The 23,416-nt window shown below is 39.3% G+C and overlaps 3 protein-coding genes across 3 annotated transcripts; 2 read left to right on the top strand and 1 right to left on the bottom strand.

Annotated features, from left to right (window-relative positions):
• Positions 1-382: 382 nt before the first annotated feature.
• Positions 383-871, bottom strand: LOC121776747. The gene has a single exon (XM_042173917.1). It carries the CDS (start codon positions 869-871, stop codon positions 383-385), a length of 489 nt encoding a protein of 162 aa, XP_042029851.1.
• Positions 872-15,119: 14,248 nt separating this feature from the next.
• Positions 15,120-18,341, top strand: LOC121776746 (phosphatidylinositol 4-phosphate 5-kinase 3-like). The gene is made up of 3 exons (XM_042173916.1): positions 15,120-15,252; positions 17,827-17,858; positions 18,090-18,341. Exons 1-3 carry the CDS (start codon positions 15,120-15,122, stop codon positions 18,339-18,341), a joined length of 417 nt encoding a protein of 138 aa, XP_042029850.1.
• Positions 18,342-18,463: 122 nt separating this feature from the next.
• LOC121776745 (PI-PLC X domain-containing protein At5g67130-like) lies at positions 18,464-23,010 on the top strand. The gene is made up of 9 exons (XM_042173915.1): positions 18,464-18,559; positions 18,639-18,764; positions 18,852-18,989; positions 19,740-19,832; positions 19,936-20,239; positions 20,604-20,705; positions 21,895-22,028; positions 22,149-22,235; positions 22,651-23,010. The coding sequence occupies exons 1-9, from the start codon at positions 18,464-18,466 to the stop codon at positions 22,810-22,812; spliced, it is 1,242 nt and encodes a 413-aa protein (XP_042029849.1). The 3' UTR covers positions 22,813-23,010.
• The last annotated feature ends 406 nt before the right edge of the window (positions 23,011-23,416 follow it).

The following is a 23,416-nucleotide window of genomic DNA, read 5'->3' as shown; positions in this document are numbered from 1 at the left end:
GAGCGCCCAACGTTGGGTCGTGACTTGGACGGCAAAAAAAGGGGCGGCAACCTTAGGAGATGTTTCTTGTTTTCTACTCAATTGAGCCAAAAGAATGATAATTTCGTATATTGATTGAATGAATAAAAAAGATAACAGTCTATCCTATTTATAATGCTACTGACTTAATGAACAAGAAAACAAAGATATAGAAAAAGATATGCTAAATCCCTATAATATCTAAACTAAATAATAATAATAGAGGTTCGTATCACCCTCACTAAGGCATTCTCGAGGACTCCATTGGGGAACTTGATGGATTTATCCACCATTTGAAGGGTGATGGTGGTCGGCTTCAAGACATCGAAGTTCAATTTCCGGAAGAAGCTTAGGGGCATGAGATTTATGCTTGCCCCAAATCACATATGGCCTTGGTTTGCCTATCATTCCCGATCACACAAGAGATGTTGAAGCTCCCCGGATCCTTCATCTTTGCCGGCATCTTTTGTTGGATGATTGCACTACAATTCTCGGTCAAGCTCACGATTTCATAATCAACCAACTTCTTCTTCTTGGACATAATCTTCTTCAAAAACTGGAGATAGTCGGGCATTTGCTGGAGATCCTCAATAAGAGGAATATTGAGGTGCACCCTCTTGAAGATCTCAAGGAATTTTGCAAACTTCTCATCTAACTTCTTCTTTTGCACCACTTGAGGGAAAGGAATTTTGACTTCCTTTAGCTTAGGTAGATCAATTGCCTCGGGTTGAACCTCGGATGGCATATTAGGTGACTCCACCTCTATCTCCTCTTCTTCTATCTCTTCTTCCGGCACTTCCTTAGCTTCCACCTCGGGCATAGGAGGACTCTCATAGCTTGTCCCACTCCTCATGTAGATTGCCTTGCAATCTTTCGGGTTTGGAATTTTCGTGCTTGGAAATTACCCCGGTTGATGTATTTGCCCAACGGCTTGAGCAATTTGACTTACTTGGTGCTCTAAGGCCCCCAATCTTGTGGTGACCCCACTACTGCCGTCTCAACTTTATCAATCCTCATGGTAGAGTGTGTCATGATCCCATCGGTCTTCTCCATTAGAGCTTTTAGAAGCTCAATTGTGACATCACTCAAAGATCTTGAGGGGCTAGGTACATTGGTGGCATAACTTGATGCTCCAAATCCGGGAAGTGGAGGTGGTTGGATAGCATTACTTGGATTTCCATATGAGAGGTTTGGATGCGCATTGAAGGGTGGACGGTAGCCTTGTTGATAATTACCACCCACATTGTTAGGGCGACAATTGTTGAAATTCCTTGGATTACCTCATTGGTTTCCTCCTTGATGTATATAATTGAAATCTTCCACGGTAGGTAAAGGCTCTCCCATAGGTGCCACCCCCACACTAAGGCTATCCACCGTTTAATTCAACAACATCATTTGCTGGTTGAGAAGATTGAATGCATCCGAATCCACGACCGAAGCTGCCGGCATTGAACCATCTCAGCCCGAGCTCCAACCATTGCTAGTATAGACAAGCCTTTGAAGCATCTTCTTGCACTCATCGACCCCCTTGTCCAAGAATGATCCCCCCGAGCCAAATTCTAATTGACTCTTGATTAATTCCGAGTATCCATTGTAGAAGAGGCTCACTTGATGACTCGGAGATAGCCCATGGTTGGGACATTTCTTTAACAAGGCGTTGAATCTTTCCCAAGCCTCGAACATAGACTCTTGGCCCTTAATTTAAAGTGGGAGATCTCCGCTTGAAGGTTGAGAGTGGAGCTTAGAGGGAAGAACCGATCCAAAAACTTTTGAGCTAAGTCGTCCCAACTTGTAACCGAGCCCGACTCAAGGTTATCAAACCAATCTCTAGCATATCCCGACAATGAGAATGGGAATAGCCTAAGCTTGATTGTATCGTCGGGAACCCCATTAAGCTTAGTTGTATTGGAAATCTCCAAGAATTTAGCTAAGTGCCTATTAGGATCCTCTGTGGGCCTTCCCGAGAAAACACGTTGCTCCACAAATTGAATTAATCTCGTCTTCAACTCAAAATTGTTGGCATTCACCCTTGTATCATAAGGTGGAATTGGAATATTGACGTTCCCAAATGCATCTCTAACCGGTGCCTCTCGCCTCCTTTCCTCCTCTCTTTCCCTTCTCATCTCCGTCATTTCTTGTTGTAGTTGGAGAATGATTTGGTCTTGATTCAATGGAGGTGGAGGTGGAACTCCCCCATTGTTTCCATGTGTATTTTCCATTGGCTCAACTAGATGTTGAGCTCGTGCTCTCCTCCTTTGTCCTCTTCTCCTTCTATTGGTGGCTTCTATTTCCAAGTCAATCGGCTCAAGGGGTAGACGCCTTGAGCGCGTGAGCATACACACCTACACAACACAAGAGAAGAACAAAGGGAAGTTAGAACTACACAAGAAAGTTAAACTAAATAAAACAGGTAAAATGTCTAAACAAGTATTCTCTATCTTATCACAATATCAAACACAAAAGCAAATTTAGTCCCCGGCAACGGCGCCATAAACTTGACTCGTGCTAATTTAGCAATCGAAAATTTCATCCGCAAGTGTACGGGATATGTAGCACGTGGCAAGTTAAAATTATTGATCCTCGAAGACTAAATGCTTAAATGAATACTATGATGCAATGTCAAGCACTATTTAGACTAATGAAGGGGGTTTTTGGTTTTTGTTATCTAATGACAATAATAAACTAAGTAACATATACAATTAAGATCAAATAACCAAAGAAAGCAAATAAAGAAAGATTTTCAAACAATATAGGAAAGGTAGGGATATGGATCCATTGATATGGATCACGGGTGTCACCTAGGGATTATGCTCATCTATTGGGTCTCATGCATGGTTAGGAAGGTCGAGACTATTGGATAGACCCCCTCTCGGGTGCATCTAACACGTTGATCGGACTCTAATGTTGGAGTCTCCTCCCAACACTTCAAGTCCGACTGCCTAATTCTACGGACCCAAGCCCTCTCTCTAGCTATGCATCTCTCGATCACATAAAACGCACGGAGTTGTTGATTATTTAACAAGATAATCAAGCATTTCTCAATGATAATAATTAGAACAAGATATATCATATTGGTAGCTAAGCAAATGGATAATAAGAGCCCAATAACCAACAAAATCATACAAAGAGATAGATAAACATAAATCAAGGTTCAACCCATGAATTCTATACAAACTTCACCAAATCCCTAAAGAAATCTAGCTACTCATGGTCAAAGATAAAACAAAAAGAAATACAAAGCAAATGAAAGAAGACATGGATAGAAAATAGAATCTAGAACTCCCTATGGTAGAAATGATGGTGGGGAGTCTTCTCCTTCAATCTCTTGAGAGGGGAAGCTCCTAAGCCTTCAAATCCTCTTCAAAACCTTGCTCTCTTGCTTAGAATCGTCGTGTGGGAATTAAGGCTCAAATGTGTGAAGTCCTCTTTTATATCCGGAGTGAAAATCAGCAAAATGAAGAGTCTATGTAAAACGCCCGACCAGGCGATCCACAAATAACAAAACGCCCGACCGGGCGTTCTCTTTGGAACTCGCTATCTCTGCAAAACGCTCAGGCGGGCGTTTCTTTGAATAAAAAACGCCTGACCGGGCGAACTCTCTGGAATCACCCGTTCACTCCGTTTTGCCCGTTTTAACCTGTTTTTACTTCAAAACTCCAACAAACTCATTACTTCATCTAATTGATGACTAAATGGGTGAAAACCTATAATAAACACTTTAATTCAACAAAAACATGGATTAATCACCTCTAAAACCATCCTAAACTATGAGTTTGTCAATCCCTAGGGTAACTATCCTTCGAAAAGTGTCTCTTGCCCTTCGCCTTTGGGGATCTTTCTTGTGTTACGCACCATCTCCTAATCGGGGGCTCCTGTCGCATGCCATATAGTCTGACTTGGGCCATTTGCGCAACAAAGTAACTCCTTCTCCTTGATCCGTTCGTCCGCCCAACTGATCCATTCGATTTCTTCATATGGCGGACTTTCACACACACCTGGCTCACATTTGCACGTTAGATTACAGAATTGGGTGTAGTTTTATCACGGAACGCATGCATGAAACGAGCCTTATTGAAAATGCTGAGTTCGTTCTGACTTCTCTCTTCATTCTATTATCGTTGTGGCTTGCTCAAATTGGATTGTCAAACTGATCCAGTTAGCCAATTGTACGCCCTTCTACCTGTGAGAACAAGTTAGTGGACCCAACAAAGATTTGGCCTGATCAACTCGACCGACTCCTACTCGAGCCAGACGAAAAGAAGAGTACAGAAGCATGTTTTCAAAACCTTAACCCACTAATATATTAACTAGTATAGGGAAGTAAGGATCGATCCCACAAAGATGAGACGTTTGTGATTTGAATGCTGGACACAAAATGGGAATGGCTGCGGCCACACATTCTAGGGGTGGGTTAAGTTAACTACTGGACTTGATAGATTAAAATATTAAACTGATCAACTAATAAAAACATAACTAGTAGACTTGATCAACTCAATCTGAACTTTCCATAAATGGACAAACAGAATAAACGGGACTGTCAGTCCCCTGGAAGGTGTACGATATAGTAAAAACTTTCTAACAACTTCATCTTCTTTAACAAATCAACATGGAAAAACATAGCAAAGAACAGATCTGAAAAGTTAAGGAAAAAGAAACATCATAACAACCCATAAATTAAATCTACTCCTAAAATCTAAGTTGCGGCTATGTAAACAAAAAACTAACTCATGCAGGAGCGAAACAGAAACTGCTATATCTAAACATCCTAAGAACTTTCAAGCATAAAACATCAGATCTAACTAAATCAGAACACAACAAAATATTCTTAGCTAAGACATGAGTCGGGAAACAGAAATCGAAGGCAGATCGGAAGTATCATGCATGTGATAAGGCTAATTTCATGCATAGGTCTAGGGCTTTAATTCGTGAAATTTCTGGGTCTAACACGCGTTTTAAGCCAGGTGTGTGAAGATTTTCGCCAGGTCCAGCAAAGAAGGGAGACAGTTGCGTGGACCTAGGAAGAAAGCGAAAGAGTGGACATTATGCGGAAAATTGCTCGACGGAGGAAGCCTCAGAGTTGAAGGGTAGAATAGAGATTTCTACAAAGACTCTAGAAGGTTATGTCCGCGTCTATAAAAGAGAGAAGCATGCACGCTGGAGGGATCTTCTCGGTTGGAGACCTCGCCAACAGCTTGTAGCTTAGTTCACTTTTCTTCACACACTTGGGTTCTTTCGTGGGAAATTCAGGGCATACTTGGGGTTCACTTCTAGCTTACACACTTTTCGATCTGGTGGTAACACCGTCCTACTTGAGGGCGAAGAAACAATTTATTTTCTGTTTACGTTTCTGCTGAATTCGCCGAGCTTCGCTGTTCGAGGCTCGGACCTCTTTGATTTCTGGATATTCTCTGTGTTTATGCAAGTTTCGTTTTAGTTTATGCCGACTATGTTGATCTTTGTGTGTCGATTATGATTACTTGAATTCTGAGTTGGATTGTTGGAGCTGGTTGTTTTCTAGATTATCGCAGGTTTGTGGTTGGATCTGGGAGAATGGAGTCTGTTTGTGGATGAATCGGGTTCTTAACTTGTTGATGTTGTAGGGTTGTCTGTGATTGTTGGGATCTGGAGTTGATTTGAGTAGATCTGTGAGAATCGGAGCTATGGAGTTTATTGTGCTGGGTGTTGAGTTCGGATGTCTTGGATCCGGAGTGGATTAAGCATTCGACGTGAATCTGAGTCGTGTTGGTTTAATTTTATGCCTAGCTTACGTGTTTTCGTTTCATTTCGTTCAGTTTATGTAGATCTGATGTACTTCCGATTCGTAGCGAGTTTCCGGCGTCCCGATTTCTATATTCTGTTCGAATCTAGGAGTATGCTCTGTTTTCTTCATTTACGTTTCTGAGTTGGATAGGAAATTGCATGAGTTTGTTAGTTGCAGCTTTTACCGTACTTACCTTATTTGAATGTCCTGGTCCCCACTTTTTAATTCTTCCTGCCTAGTCATATTTAGTTAATCATTTACACGGTCTAGCGAGCTATTGTTTCTTTCGGTGTTGATGTCTGATTTTACAAGTATTCTGTTTCTTAGGTCTAGCATTTAAATTCCGTGCCTAGGTCTAGTGGTAGTTGTTATAAACCTCAACCCTTTGCGTGGCAGCAGCCGCTTGTTCCCAGAGTCTCTAAACACTACTCACGAATCCATCTTCGTGGGATCGACCTCACTTCCCTATACTAATTTAATAGTAATTTGGGTTGAGGGATTAATTTTTGAAGGAGAGTCGAGCGTGTCCAACGACAACAACACTCTGTGTTCCTTGGATTCCTGGACCTAGTGATCCAGTGGATTTAAGAAGCGCGGTGTCTTGACCGAGCACTTGTATTAGTGTTCCCTGTAAGCACACGAAACACACACGATCCGATTCGGCTCACATCATCTCTCACTTCAGCATGAGACAGCCATAAATGAAAACATAACTTCAAATCTACTAAATCAAAGCATCAAAAGTTGATAACATCCAAAACTAAACTGAAAAACTAACAAGGAAAGTAGGAAATTGTTTCATCGCTTCTTCTCGAAGTGGAATAACAGAACCAAAAGATTAAAAGTGCGGAAACCAACACCAAAACGCCAATTAAACTAAACTAAACTAGAACAGGACCAAGTGTGTGTGCAAAAACAGGAAGATGAAGTGTTTGGAGCTCCCAATTCCAGCTCTGGAAGAAAGCTGAAAACTAATGAGTGACACTGCCGGAAAGCTCTCCTCCTTCCTCCTTCTCTATATCCATTTATAGGAAGGCGTGAGGTCTTGATCCTTAGGGCATTTGTTCTTTGAAAGGTCATCTTTACCCTTTGCCCTTGAGGATTTTTCTTGTGCGACGCATTAGTCTTCTCATTGGGTGCTCCGCTGCGTGTCATTTGCTTCAACTTGATCCATTAGTGTAGCAATTTGGCTCCTTCTCCTGATCCATTCGTCCGCCCAGTTGATCAACTCAGTTTCTGAAAATAGCGGACTTACACACACACCTGGCTCGAAATTAGACGTCAGTTAACATAATTTGATGAAGTTTTACTACAGAACACATGCATGAAACGAGCCTCATCACTTATCAAAGAGCATAAAAACAAACGGTGGATTCTGGCTAAACTAGGTCTCTCCATCCAAGTTAGGAGGTATAAAGTATTCTCTCGATGAAATCTTGCTTCCTTCCTTTTATCTCTCATTCTCCATGGTTCTTCTATTGTGAGTGTTTTTTGTGATTCTGGTGTAAATCGATGATCCCCCCTGCTTCAGGTTCCTACTCCTTTTATAGGACGGTGTGAGCTCCAATCCCTAGGGCATACTCTTCATGATTTGCATTAATACCCTTGCAGAAGAAGACAACTCTGCATTCTCTCTTATCTGACTCATCCTTTGCAGCTCCATCATCGGTAGTGTTAGGTTTGGTATACCGAAAAGCATGTTTCGAGCACGAATAGAATTTTGCTTGTATATGAAAAACTCTACAATCCACTTTTAACCCGATTCAGTATTATTCGAGCAGTTTCGCATGAATAGAATCACTATTATTATAAATTGTGTTTGCTTGTGCATTTATAAGATGTTTTATAAACATTTAAATGCACAAGAAGTAAACAAAGTCTAAGTCTTTTGCTTAGTAGACCGGTTGTGGGCGGTTGGCAGCGGAAGCGCACAGATAAATCAATTACATAATAATACTGATCTATTTAGCAGATTATTTAGACAAATTCTATTCACGCAATTATCTCATGTATACGCTCATAACTCGAATTAAATCATGTTTTAAGCGTAATTAAAACCTAAAACATGCTTTTCTACGGATTAGCTATTTCACCTTAATGATTCTCCAAAGAATCGAAGATAGCTCGCGCTTTCTCCACGTGAAGATCTTGAGTACTAGACCACGGATCTTCTGACTGGTTCCCGGACTGTATGTTGATATCAGTGTGGGCTGATCTTACCAGAATAATAGGACTTAAATAAAGAAGACAGAATTCTATCTCATGGAGGAGAGAAAAATCATCCTCAATGTGTACAAGGAGGGTCACGAAAATTTGAAATAAAAATAAGTGTCTTTTCTGTCTCCTTTATTCTCTTATTTATATTAAGTCACATATTGGGCCCAGTCAGGGATCTATGGAAGGTTTTGGATATGACCTCCCCCAATTAGCTTTTTACTAATTCAATTGAACCCACAATTTAATACAAGCTTATATTGGAATAGTATTAGCAGCCACTACAGAAATAATATTGCACTGTCCATCCAAATCCGAAATTACAAGTAATCCGGGTTTCCATTGTTTGTTGTTCATTTCTCGCGCTTAAGATAGAAACGTTCATTAATTAATTAGTGTCTGCTATGAACTTAATTAATTAACATCTTATTAATTCCAAGAGTGGACTTAGCAAGAAGCGCTTATTTATTATTCATAGAGTAATCAAACTCCAAGTAGCTAGGTTCCGAATAATAAAGCTTTGTTTCAAGATCCTCTTGAGGACGTTAACAAACGAGACTCACCTGTGCACAATTCAATATAATAGCAATCCTAGCACCGCTAGATATTAATCACCACTACCCAATATACCAGGATTATTGGGTTGGGGAAAACACGCACCATTTTGTAAGTCAAAGTAGTGCCTAATCAATACAGTATGCTCAATGCTAACGTACATTAACTAAGAAATAAATAATTATCAAGACCTCGTCTTTCAGTAGATAGCATAAAGACTTGTCTCGCTTTTAGATCCAAATCAGTGTTCTACCACACCAATGCCATCTTATTTCAGTAAGGCTTAGAAATATGCAGACTGACATTGCAACATTTCACGATAGGTAGTCTAGGCCTATGTGGGTTGTGAAATTTTTATTTTTCTTTGTTCAGAACTGACCGTGTTACCTTAAAGTGGACGACGCCCACAACCGGTCTACTAAAATAAAGACTTAGACTTTATTAAGTTACTCATATATTTAAACATGCAATAAACATCCATTAAATTAAAACATAACAACATTATGATAAAAATAATTTGTTTCATTCATTGGAAAATAAAATAAGAGTTTTAAAGTATTCAATCACTCGAAAGGTGATTTCTAGTATACAAACTCTAACATTTCACAACCTAGATGGGCTTTGAGTACCTATCGCGAAAGGTTGCAATGTCAGTCCGATTATTTCTAAGCCTTACTGAAATAAGAGGAAATTGGTGTGGTATAGCACTGAACGGATCTAATAGCAAGACATGTCTTCATGCTATCTACTGGAAGACTAGGTCTTGATAAACAACTATTTCTTAATCAACATACGTTAGCATTGTGCATACGTTATTGATTATGCCTTACTTTGACTTATCAAATGGTGCGGGTTTTTTGCAACCCAATTATCCTGATATATTGGGTAGTGTTAATTAATATCTAGCGGTCCTGGGATTGCTTTTATGTTGAATCGCGCGCCTGGTGAGTCTAGTTTGATAATATCCCCAAGAGGAGCTCGAGACAAGGTTTTATTATTCGGAAACTGGACAATTGGAATTTAATTATTCCATGAATAATAAATAAATGTTTCTTTCTAAGTCCACTCTTGGAATTAATAAGATGTTAATTAATTAAGTCTCGTAGCAGGCTTCAATTAATTAATGGACATTTATATCTTAAGCATGGAAAATAATCATTTAAACAAGGAAGCCCGGATTATTTGTAATTTCAAATTTGGATGGGCAGTGCAATATTATTTTTGTAGTGGCTGCTAATAATATTCCAATATAAGCTTGTATTAAATTGTGGATTCAATTTAATTAGTAAGAATCTAATTGGGGGATGTCATATCCAAAACCTTCCATAGATCTGTGACTGGGCCTAATATGTAACTTAATATAAATAGGAGAATAAAGGAGACATAAATATTCATTATTTCTTCTACAGAAATTTCATCATCTCTTAATATAGAAGAGGGCGATTTGTCTTCTTTATTCGAGTCCTAGTATTTTGATAAGATCAGTCAACCCTAATATCAAAATATAGTTCGGGAACCGTAGTATTCATGTTTAGGATTTACTTTCTTTAAGCATGAATTATTTTCGTTCTAGCATGCAATTATATGTTTAACATGTGAATTGATTAATCGCATAATCGGTCAAATAGATCCTTATCTGATTTATTTGTTTTGGGGCACCAAAACTCCATCAGGTAGATCCTCTTGATCAATCAGCACGGCTGCCTGGCATGGTTACTTCATCTTCGCCCACTTGATCAGTTTGCTCCGCTTAGAGGCCATTTTTTCCTTTTTGCGTCCGCTTGATCAAGACGAACCTACTACTCGCTCAACTTGATATTCTGCACACTAAAAACTCATCTTTTCCTGCGTTATCTCCCCAATTCAGCATATCAATCACCATTAAAACTAAGCATAAAACGAGCCTTATCAGGGGGTTTGGGCAGTTGCCGATTCCGGGAGGTGGCAGTGGCTTTTAGGTTCAAGTTGTGGTGGAGACTTCTTCCTTAGGACTCTCTCTGGGCTCAGCTAATGACCTAGAAGTACAGTATCCTTCCTTGTCATTTGCATACATCTGCATGTTGGTCGCATGATTGTCCTACTTGGCATCGTCTTCGTCGTATTTGGTCATTCATGCTTGATTATATTCGTTGGTCCTTGGGTGAGGGAAGATCAGCATCTGGCATGATGTCTGGCTTGGGGCTAGCCCCATCTGGAGTCTTTGCGTCCTGGGATATGATTGATGCTTTTTTTATTAGCACTAAATAAATCTGGGATATACAGGGATGTGCTTTCACAGTTATGGTTATACAAATTTCAACTACAACACCCTAGCACAGTTCATACTTCAGTAGGACGAGTCACATAAGTTTTGCCCATGCGACACAAGCGTAGATTACATACACTAGGGGCGTCAATCCTAGATTTGTAACTCTCTTAAGCTCCTAAGACTCTTGAAAAGTCCTCACTCTCAATTAACAGTGACGTTTTAAAGGAAACTAATAGAAGTGTCAACTAAGCTCTTCTAACTCGCCAACCTCCTCTCACGATTATGTAGCAAGTCAATAGATCATCACAGAATGTCTCACTCAAACGTGAAGTAATTATTCAATACTTAGAATAGAAACGAAGCATGAACAAAACAGGTTTTAAATAAAAAGAATTGTATAACCAAAGTCATTACTAACATATCCCTAATTCTATGAATTTAGTTACACGTAATGGAATAAGCTAAAGACATAGTTTTTAGGGACAACAATGAAAACATAAATACTAAAGCAAATAAAACCCAAAGGTAGAATCCTTATAGTCTTGATCTTCTCTTGAATCTTTCTTCAAAAACCCTTGAACAATGAAGAACTATCAAATATTTATCTCTTTGGAATTATGGAGCAAAAAGAAGATCTTTTTGATGAAACTTGAGGGGGTATATATAGCCATAAATTCGTGCATCCTTAATAATGGCAAAAGGCAGCAAAGTATGGTAAATCTTCGCAGGACAGTATGTCAAATCTGTGCACCACGTTTTCCCAGTGGGCCGCTGCACAATCTTCGGCGGTCACTGGCGAGTGATCCGTAACTTCTGTCTCTTGATCAGCGGTCGTTGCACTTGGGTTCAGCGGTCGCTGGCAATCACTCCACTCCAGAATCAGTCTCAGCCAGCCTTCCTCCGCCCGCTACTACAGCAGTCCCTCAATTTTGATAATTAGAAATTGCAGAAAATGTTACTAGTATTTTTTGTGTTTCTTTTTTTCATTTAGTAGCTTTTTAAGTATTTCATTGATGTACAAAGTCTTAGTGGAGGTCATTAAAATATTATGTGATTTTGAGTGGGAACCGATTCTGTGATTTTTGAGTGGGAACCGAGTGAATAATTTTACCTTTGATTTTGAGTGGGAACCGAGTGAATAATTTTTATCTTGTCACTGCTTTTTAAGATAGATAATACTCCGTGATTTTAGTTTCACCATTTTGCCTAATACACACTGCTTTACAATACTTATATCAATACACACTGTCTAACTCCTAAAATATTCTGTGATTTTAGTTTCACCTTTTTTACTAATACACACTGCGTTAAATACTTTTACCAATCCACACTATCTAAATCCTAAAATATTCCGTGATTTTGAGTGGGAACGGAGCTACGGAGGGAATAATTTTTATCTTGTCACTGCTTTTATTCGAATAATTTTTATCTTGTCACTACTTTTTAAAACAGATAATAACGGACTACAGCAATAATTCCGAGATTTTAGTTTCACCATTTTGCCTAATACACACTGCTTTACAATACTTATATCAATACACACTATCTAACTCCTAAAATATTCTGTGATTTTAGTTTCACCTTTTTTACTAATACACACTGTGTTAAATACTTTTACCAATCCACACTATCTAAATCCAAAAATATTCCGTGATTTTGAGTGGGAACGGAGCTAAGGAGGGAATAATTTTTATCTTGTCACTGCTTTTATTAGAATAATTTTTATCTTGTCACTACTTTTTAAAACAGATAATAACGGACTACAACAATAATTCCGAGATTTTAGTTTCACCTTTTACTAATACACACTGCTTTACAATACTTTTACCAATACACGCTGCTTTACCCTCTCTCTTCAATTCAAAATTTGGGTTCCCCATTGCTTCTACCATTACATACTTGGATTCAGCGGTCGCTGGCAATCATTCTAGAGAGAGAAATATTTAGAGTTCTTCATTGTTCAAGGGTGTTTGAAGACGGATTCAAGAGAAGATCAAGAATACAAGGATTCTACCTTTGGGTTTTATTCGCTTTAGTCTTTATGTTTTTATTGTTATCCCTAAAAACTATGTTAGCTTATTCTGATGTGAATCCGGGTAGCGCTAAACCAAGGAAAGTGAGGTGAAGAGGTGACAATGAGCCAAGCTGCAACTAGGGTCAGATTTGAACAACAATTCGCCTATCCATATGATGTCCAAATTCTATTCAAAGATTACCATTGTCTTCATCGTCGAAAGGTTTTCGCGTGAGTATCTTGCACGACTCAATCGGAGCTTGGATGAGGAAATTTTTTATCATTTTACGAAAGTGGCACAATGTAGAAAGAAACGCGCGGAAACGCGCGGCCGTGCGTTTGTCTTCATGAAACGCCCGGTCAGGCGTGTTTGCCGAGAGGTCAATTTTTGTCCAGAAACTACACGCGGGCGGGTGAAATGAGCCGTGGGAAACACTCGTCTGGTGTTTTGTCCGGAATGTGAATTTTTTACCAAGAATTGTTTTATTTTGCTCCATTTTCACTCCTAGTATAAATAGACATGTTAGGGTTTATCATGGCATCTTTGAATGACATTGTAAGAACAAAGACTCAAATTTGAGCACCTCCTTCATTTATAAAGGTTTATCCAAAATCCCTTGTGGTTGCATTTCAATCTATTGTTGGGCTTAGATTAAATTTTAAGGTATGCAATTCTAGTTCTTGTGTTGCTAGTTTTGTGGAGCCATTAGATTTTTGCTTTGGTGAAAGTTACATTGGTTTGTATTCATTGTTTTGTAGAAGGTCCATAGGTTCCAAGCATCTATCTAAATCGTAACACCATCATCTTCTTCCTTTTCCACCTTTTTTATTGTTTCATTTCTTGTTGGGTTGTTGAAATATTTATAAGAGCAAGTCCGGGGAAACATATGTGTCTTGAATCCTTAAGATTCACATTATTTGGTATCAAGAGCCATTGGTTCTTGTTCTTGTAATTGTTAGAAAATTATCAAAAGAAAAAAAAAACAAACAAGAGATACTTAAAAAAAATATCCATGGGCTTTAGCTATAAATTGGTGTATGTATTACTGGGTATGTCAAATTGATTGTTATAAAGTTGTAGGCCGAAATTACATCAATTGTTGGGTTTATTGTTGTTGGGTGAAATTGTACACACAAAGTGTTTGTTGATTTGTCCCATTAGCCTAGCCCCTTGCTTTAACTTACCTTTTGGCATCTAGAACTAGTAATTACTTGTCTAGTTGCATATCTTGTTTGTGAATTGTGCTACCCTTGTGGATTATCATCATTGAGAGCAAGTGAAGGAGAGTATCTAGCCACCAAAATTTCTAAGCCTTTCGAACGACATTGGGTGTGAGTTTTGGGGAAAGGGGATTTATATTATGGGAAGTGAGCTCCTCACTATATTCTTCATTCTTTGGTGTGTGCGTTATTTGTTTTGTAGGTACATCAATATGGAAACGAAGTGAGCTTCTGTAACACCCCGACTTTTTCTATCTCTTTTAATCGTTCTGAAACGGAGGTGGAATTTGTGAGCCTAATTTTTTCTTAGTTTCCTACGTTCAAGTATAAGGAGTATTGGACGGTATCCTCAATCAAGAGGAGTTCAAACTTCATTTACTATCCTCATGATTAATTGGAAATTAACAGCAATTAAACCCAACCATCACTATACGGTTTTATTGGTAAACCTCTTCCATAATCTCCTTCACCATTCCTCGCATGTTCACGTATCAAATCCAAGTAAATTCGCCACTCCTTTGCCGTTACGCTGTAACGAACTCACCATTACCTGCATTGAAATTCAGAAATGAATGGAAAATTAATTCCCAACAAATTTCAGTTTCCGCTATTATATACATAGCTACGCCATATTCTTTTGCCAACACACCAAAATCTCTATATTCATAAAGAGAATAGAAAGATAGAAAAGAAGAAAAGGGGAAAAGAGAGTGAGGGAGTGAGAACTTACCGATGGAGTGCGATGGCGGAGCTGCCGCACGAACAGCAGCAACAGCGGTGGCTGGACCGGAGCCAACAGCAGCGCTGCACGACGGCAGCTGCGGTGAGGGGCTGATCTCAACACAGCGGCGGACTTCCGGACAGCAGAGGCGGAGAATGGGGCTGCTGGAGAGTCTGGAGGCTGCCGGAGACGATGCCGACTGCACCGTGACAGCAGCGGCGCTGAGTTCTAACCAAGGGAGGCTCAGCCTTACCTTTGGCTGAGAGGGCCGCGTCCGATCAGCTGTAATGCGAGCTGGATGTGGCAGAGACGGCGGCGCTTGCTGACCTCAACACAGACACGGCGTGATCGTGTTGGAGTGTAAGCGATGACCATTGCTCCGATCAGCAGCCTCGCGACAGCAGCAGCGGCGATGTCGCGGTGGGGGAGGCTGCCACCGAGTAAAATAAAGGGTGAGAAGGATGGAGAGATGAGAGTTGTAGGATTTGCATTTGGAGACGGTAGGAATATTAAGAAGAAAGCCAATTCCCTTCTCTCTTTAAAAGTGGATCGATGGTTTTAAAGGAGAAGAGTTTTTGGGCTGCAAATTAAGGTTTGGACCAACAAGGTTTAACAAGGATCTGGACTAGAATTTTTTTTAATAGTTGGGCTGCCTAATTAGTTGGGCAGAAAATATGTGTTGAAAGTGTTACATGCGGACCGATGGCACGAATGACCGGCCGGCGTCGCGGCCACAAATATCGAAAAAGGGCTATCTCAATGAGTTAAGATTGTAGCAAGAAATGCAAGTTAAGGATTTTAAACGAACGAGATTGGCTTTCAGTTTAAATACGAATTACGTGCCAAGTCTATCTTATATTGAAATCTTTGCTACGTGTGGACTTTCTATTTAAGATATGATCGTGGCTTTTCGAACTAAATTATTTTCAAGAGCTTTCGTTTTAATATATCGGTTTGAGCATCATTTTATGTGAAGAGATGTCTATTAAGTGTTACTGCAATTATTATTTTATTCCATGATTATGTGTGTACTGTGAAAGTGATTGTCATGTGTTGCGAAGTATAGTCTTTTGAGTGGTTTTGAATTACTCGACTTTGTGATGTGATGTGATGTGATGTGATATGATGCTCGACCTTGAAAGAAAAATGATTTATGTTTCAAACACGTTTTATGAGAAAAGTAGAGTTTGCAAAGGGTACGTCATGCCATGTTTTTGTTTTGAGAAATGTGTATGTGTTTGTCTAGCAAGGGGAGAGTCCCTACTAGACCAATTATTTTATAATCGGATTCGTGTCTGAGTGTGGTGAGCGTCTCTGCCCAGACTAGTGTACACAACATGTGGATTGGAGCTATCCTTCGAGTTGGCCGGTCTAGTGGACTCGAAATGTGGCCACATTTCTAGTTCATGTATAGTTCAGATGTGGTCTATGAGACCTATCTAGAGTGGTTGTTGCCACGTATGGTTAATCGAATTCGGGTCCCAGCGTGAGTAGTGTCCCTACTTGGACTAGTGTACACCAGAGACCATGAGTCATCGAACGGGTTGGCCGGTTATTGTGACCGGTGAAGGTGGCTACCTTCCCGGCACCAGAAAGAACATATACAATAGTTTCTAAACGCAAGGAAAGATAAATGGTTATGATTTATGAAATGATTTAGTGTCCTATGGCATTTTTAATAAAACCTCGAGCTCACTCAGTAATGGCTTGACATGACAGTTTTATTTTAAAGAAAAGTATATTTGGCTTGTGTTCACTGAGCGCATCAAGTACTTAGCTCTGCATATGTTGAGCAGTGATGACAATGGGTGGTGTTGAGCAGAGACGGCGTATGTTCTTCGATAAATAGTGATTGGATGCATCGTGTCTCCGTACATGATGTCATTCGCTCTTGTACGCTTCCGCTAAAACAGTTTTTCAGGTTGAGCAGTGATGACAATGGGTGGTGTTGAGCAGAGACGGCGTATGTTCTTCGATAAATAGTGATTGGATGCATCGTGTCTCCGTACATGATGCCATTCGCTCTTGTACGCTTCCGCTAAAACAGTTTTTCGATTGAGATCACCTATTATTGATCGAGTTTATGTACCTGTCGAGATGATACTCTGAGTTTATTCAAGTTATTTCTATTATTCCGAGCCAAGTCCAATTATACAGTTGTTTTCCCCCTTCTTCCCCGCTTCTTTAATCCCCCACTAGTCGCGATCAACCGTTCTTCTATCCTTAGAAAGGGCGGGCATGGCATCTCTTTTATTTTATTTTTTCAATTTTACCACTAAACAATTGTTTTTTTACTTTTTATTATAAAAATAATTGCTTCAATTAAAATAAGATGGAGGAAATGCTCTCTACGTCCAATAAAAATATATCATATTTCTTTTTTTCATTCATTTCATACAAATAGTCCATCTATTTATTATGACAATGGGTCCTATTTCATTATATAATTTCTAACTATTTTTATCATACAAATAGTCCATCTATTTATTATGACAATGGGTCCTATTTCATTATATAATTTCTAACTATTTTTATATTCTTTAGTACTTTATTAATTACGTATTTAAATCAATGTCAAATCCTAAATATCCTAAGGTGGCGTTCGGTTGCCATGACTAATATTATGTGACTATCCATCTAGGATTAAGTTGTGGGATTATTTTAGTTGGAGGGGGATGCTATGAATAATTATCATGAGACTATCCATTTAGGATTAAGTTGAAGGGTTCAATCTTATGAACCAAACATGATACATATTTAATCATGAGATTTAATCTTGCCAACCGAACACACCCTAATTCTATAACTAATTCTATAGTTTGGAGGGAGTAGCGAAAGAATACTTCTTATAATAAAATTTTAATTTTATAAACCGAGAAAAGAAGCAAGAGAGAGACACGTCAATCATCTCTAGGAAAAAAATTCACAGAGTCTCTCTCGTCTTTCTCTTTATAAATCTGTGTGCTATTTTGAGGAAGTTCAAAAATCAAATGCAGTCATGCAAAAGTTGTTTGATCCTTCATTCTCGTCGTCACCTTTTTGAATCTATGCGCTTTCATCTTCTCTACTCTCAGGCCATCAACTATGCGGGGTAAATTCCACGAATGTACGTCATGGGAGTGGATATCCGCCATTTGTACCCGGAAAAAAAATGTTTCCAGTGATGGGAAAGACGCGAGCGCCTCTCGCGTGTTTAAATGAAACACGCGTCTCTCTCTCGCGTGTATAAACAATGAAACACGCGTCTCTCTCTCGTGTGTATAAACAAAGACGCATCACCGTCTCGCGTCTTTTAAGAAACACGCATGAGTCTCATGCGTGTTTGCCTTTGATACAGATACTGCTTCTGTCTTACTCCCACTGGTCGGGGGATCGGAAGCACGGGTACGGTGTGAAGCATTACAGCAATGGCGATTACTACGAGGGGCAGTGGGAGAGGAATTTGCAGGACGGGCGCGGGAGGTATGTGTGGAGCAACGGGAATGAGTACATCGGTGAGTGGAAAAACGGAATCATCCACGGGAGAGGCGTTTTGGTGGCAAACACGCATGAGACTCATGCGTGTTTGTTAAAAGACGCGAGACGGTGATGCGTTTTTGTTTATACATGCGAGAGAGAGACGCGTGTTTCATTTAAACACGCGAGAGGCGCTCGCATCGTTCCTTTCATTGGATTTTTTTTTGCGGGTACAAATAGCGGATAAGAGCTCCCATGAGGTACTTTCATGGAATTTCCCCCAACTATGCGCCACTAAAGCTTTTCTTCGTTGCAGCAGCTTTCCTCTTCAACTATTCTTCAACCCTCAAGGTCAATTTTATTTTCAATTTCTGAATGGAAATCGCATTTTTTTTCTTAATTCTCATCTCCAATTCAAAATTCAACCTAGGTTGGGGAAACCTGTTCGAGCTCGACCAATAACTGCGACGCCGCCTCATATTGCAGCACCTGCGCTGCCAACAGCAACACCAGGCCTCGCTGCACCCGCATTCCACCTATAAATCCTGTCACTAAAGTATGCAGTTTCTGGTTATTTCTCTATCCTAGTTGTTTGTTGCATAATATTGATTCAATTGCGGATTACTTGTTTGATTTGGGGCAGGTTGGAGGCCTGCCTTTTAACAAATATTCATGGCTGACGACTCATAACTCGTATGCTCGGACTGCGCGGAAATCAGGTGTCGGATCCGATCTCTTCGCACCGACTAATCAAGAGGATTCCGATACCGATCAGCTCAGAGTGTGTAATCACAATTAATATTTTTATCACTTGTTGTTTCTGTTTACCATTGGAGCTATATTTAATTTGAATGAGGCATTGCTGTAATGCTGATTTGTCAGTTGATATGACTAAATGCGTGTACTCTGCTATGTTAGTTGCCGTTTCTTTGGTAATTGGCTAGCCTGTTTCATTAATAAGCCAAAATTCAAGTTTGTGATGTCAAAATGAAAGAGGTACTAGTTGCTAGTTGCCACTCGATTTTAATCTGGATTAGAAACTAACTAGCAGGGTTTCTTAGTGATATGGATAAATGTATCTTCATATTCCAGGGCTGAAGCTGAATTTGGTAGTGTTCTTTGTTGAAATTCATAGTCGTTGTAGGTCTTTGCCTATCTGATTTCTTGAAGGAAGAATGTTCGTGCAAGATCTACATGCTTAGAAGTTAGAAGGTTTTCCAGAGTATGATTCATATGAGCCAATGTTGTTCATTTTCAGTTTTTCCTTTCTTTGAAAGGCTTGTGAGTAATTTATGTATTTATTTTGTCTTAAGCATATCTAGGCCTTTTCATCTTTACGAAATTAGTTAGAAGTCCGAGCATTGAATAATTTTCAGTGCTGTAGTTATGAACCAATGCTGATGAACTAGTACTGCATCCTGAAACATGATTATAAGATGTAAATTAAACTCAATTACTTACTTTGACACATTGATATTTATTTACATAAAAGCAAGATTTTTGTTCACTATAAGCTGTGTGCATTTTGTAGAATGGTGTTCGAGGTCTTGACATGTACGACTTCAACAATGATATTTGGTTGTGTCATTCATTTGGGGGGAGGTGTTTAAATGTGACTGCATTTGTAAGTATGTCCGTGCTATGTATTTGGGTGCTAATATGCTAATTGTGGTCTCTGTTACCATTTTTGATTTATTTACTAGTCTTTTATTAAATTTCACCACCAGCAACCTGCTATTAATGTACTGAGAGAAATTCAAGTTTTTCTTCACAAAAGCCCAACAGAAATTGTCACCATCTTCATTGAGGATTATGTGGTAACTCCACAAGGCCTGACAAGAGTGTTCAATGCATCTGGACTTAATCACTACTTGTTCCCACTCTCTCGAATGCCCAAAAATGGTGAAGATTGGCCAACAGTTCATGATGTGGCAATGAAGAACCAAAGATTGGTAGTCTTCTCCTCTCAATCGTCCAAGGAGGCTTCTGAAATGGTTGCATTTGAATGGAATTATGTTGTGGAAAGTCAGTGTGAGTTTTACTACTAATCCCTCAAATCAAACTTAGATATTCAGTTTGTATATTTGATCGAATCTATTGACTATAACTATTCTGCATGTGATTTCTCTCTTGTGTTTCCTTATAGCAACCTATTCTACTTGGATTTGATAGTTACCTGCTTAATATATTGAAAAAACATTAATGAGCTAATAAGTCCGTATGGTCAGTCTTGAAACTGAAGAACTTTACTTGTTTCATTTTACAGAGTTGTTTCGACGAGTAAATTATCTTTTATTTGATTATCCGATAGTGCTTAAATATGCACAACGTTTTGATGACAATGATCGTTTACTTTTATTTAATACAGAACTATACTGAGATATGATTTTTGCAGATGGGAAAAATGGGATGATTGATGGTTCTTGTCCCAATCGTGGAGAATCTTCTCCCATGAGGGCATCTTCAAGATCTCTGATTTTGATTAATCACTTTCCAAGTAATCCTAATCAGTGTTATTAAAAAGCGGAGATGGCGGTGCCGTGGCGGATGGCGGTGGCAGTATCTAGGCTCAACGCCACCGCCACCATGTGATATGACAGTTTACTTCCTTTTTTGAATGGAGGCCGCCATTCGCGAAGCGCCGTGGCAGGATATGGCTTTCATGGCGGTCGAGATGCCTTTTTGCCTTGTAAAACGACCCCACTTACCCCACTACCCGGCCCACGTGACATGTAACCTAGCCCATTGGCCATTATAAACAGTCTATTTATAGGGTTTATGGGAGTTTCTGGCTTCAAAACCATAACCGCTGCTGTCAATCCAAGTTATCGTCTTTCCAGTCTCCACACGCACAAGGCTCCAGATTCTAGATTTTCATTCACGATTCAAGATACCTGAAAATTTTTATGTACTACTACTTGGACCATCCACAATAGCATCAGACTAGCATAGTCTAGCAAAAAACTCTTCCTGCCACATCATCATGCCCTTCCTACAGCCTAGCCACTGTCCTAGCCAAGTAACAGCCTAGCAATAGGCTAACAATAGCCTAGCCAATGCCCTAGCCCAACAAATAAATTGACAAATACGATTTAATTCATTTGAATTATTGGTGTTTATCAAATATTAAAAAAATGAAGTGGAATGAGTTGTAAATATAGAGTATAAATAAAAAAATAAAAAAAAAATAAATTGGGTAGCCTATTGCTCGCCGCAAAATAGGCGGCCAGCGATAGGCTAGCCGGTTAGTCTATGCCCAACCTCTCGTCCGCTCCGCGCTCGTCCTTACCGTTAGCCGATTGCAATAGTGGACTAGATACCCGCCCTAACCGCTAGCCTGTAGCTAGGGCGGGCACTAATCCACTATTGTGGATGCTCAATTTGTATTAATTCCACTATTTAATTCTCTCTCTTTTCTTATAACTGTTCTACTCGATGCATGGATTAATTCCACTGTATAAATCTCTCTTTTCCTATAACTATTCTACTCGATGAAAGCGTCTCCATAATTATTGTCTTCCACCATTTAATTTTCTAATTTTCCTATAACTATTTTAATTTTTTTGCATCTTATTTTATGTATTATATTTTATTTATTTGTTAATTTATCGACCGCCATTTACGCCATAATACCGCCATGCCGAACGCCATATCCCTATGGCGGTTTTTAGACCGACCGCCATAAGCTATTAATAACACTGATCCTAATGCATCGCAAGTTTGTGTGGATAACTCGGCTAATCTTCTCAACCTTATGGGGACTTGTTATATAGCAGCAGGAAATCGCTGGCCAAATTTCATTGCTGTTGATTTCTATAGAGTATGTGCCTATGTAGTCTCAACGGGGTCCACTAACTAAAATCTCTTGGCCTGAAAAATGTTAAGTGTATTTGGATATTATTTGGGCTTTTGACATAAGTTATTTATTCTCTTGTTGCAGAGGAGCGGTGGAGGGGGAGTCCCAGAAGCTGTTGATAAGGGGAATGGGCACTTAACCTGTGGTTGTGATAGCGTTGCTTATTGCAGTGTACACTCTCAAACAAAATATCTACAATTTTCACCCCCTCCCCCTTCATGGAATCGATGAATTATTTGCATCTCATCAACCAAAATCATGTTTTGGGTTATAACGGTTTTTCGTTGCACCTTTTGGATGTTTGTCCTTTCGGGCATCTTCTCTTGCATGTGTTGAACACAATTTCATGTCAGTGTTATTCCTTATAATTCCTCTCTTGGAATTAGGGATCTGTATGTTAAGATATAAATACATTTTAGAAACAGTCTTAAGCTATCAAACTTCACATTGGCGCCTCATAATCAACTAGCTAATAGCTCAAAAGGAAATGAACACCCAACCCTAACTAAAAGTGAAGAAGCCCTTACATTGAATTCGCAGATCGACAGTTTATATACTAATGAAACTTGTGTGTGATACATTGCAGGCAAACACAACGTTTGGAAAGTGCGATGCACCTTTACTTGCACCTCCACCGCCATCTCAGCTACAGTCTTCAACTCTAGCTCAAGCACCTATCAACAATTCTCTGAGTAACAGGCCTCTCATTTCGATTATCTTAGTTGCGCTTCTCCTGCTCTGTCTCTAACCTATTATACATATTCTGTGCAAGCTTGAGGGTAACATTTGTGGGTACAAAGGTTGAAAAAAGGCATCACTAAAACATGTAAGTCTTCCCCATTTTGTGCACATGAAATGGTTTTGACTACCGTATGTTGTAACGTAGACAGTGACCACATATATTTATATCAAATTTGACAATGAGAACAGAAGCTTCTTTCCCACACTTATTTTGATGTTATAATTGCTGTAGATAAAGTAATCTGGTAGCTTTATCCTAGATTCCCGAAGGGTTACATCTGTTATAAGTAGTCTCGGAATTTTTCCTTGTGGTAGCTTTGTCGGAAGGAATAGGTTGCAATACATTTTGAGTAGAGAGAATAACAACTCATTGCCAGCTGTTGTAGCAGCAAGTAGTTGAGAGGTTGAGCCAACTACTCCCTCCGGTCCCTACTAGAAGTCCCATTTTTGACCGGCGCAGATTTTATGAAAATTGTTTAATTTTGTAATTAAAAGTGATAGAAAAAGTTAGTAGAGTATGGATCCTACTTTTAAATAATGATTTTATAATAAAATGTGAATATAGTGAGTTAATAGAATGTGGGGTCCACTTGCCAAAAAATAGTAAAGTG

Source organism: Salvia splendens, chromosome 18 (assembly GCF_004379255.2).
Source record: "Salvia splendens isolate huo1 chromosome 18, SspV2, whole genome shotgun sequence".
NCBI classification, from domain to species: domain Eukaryota; kingdom Viridiplantae; phylum Streptophyta; class Magnoliopsida; order Lamiales; family Lamiaceae; genus Salvia; species Salvia splendens.
Note: the sequence above shows the minus strand (reverse complement) of the source record. Positions and strands in the feature narration are given on the sequence as shown.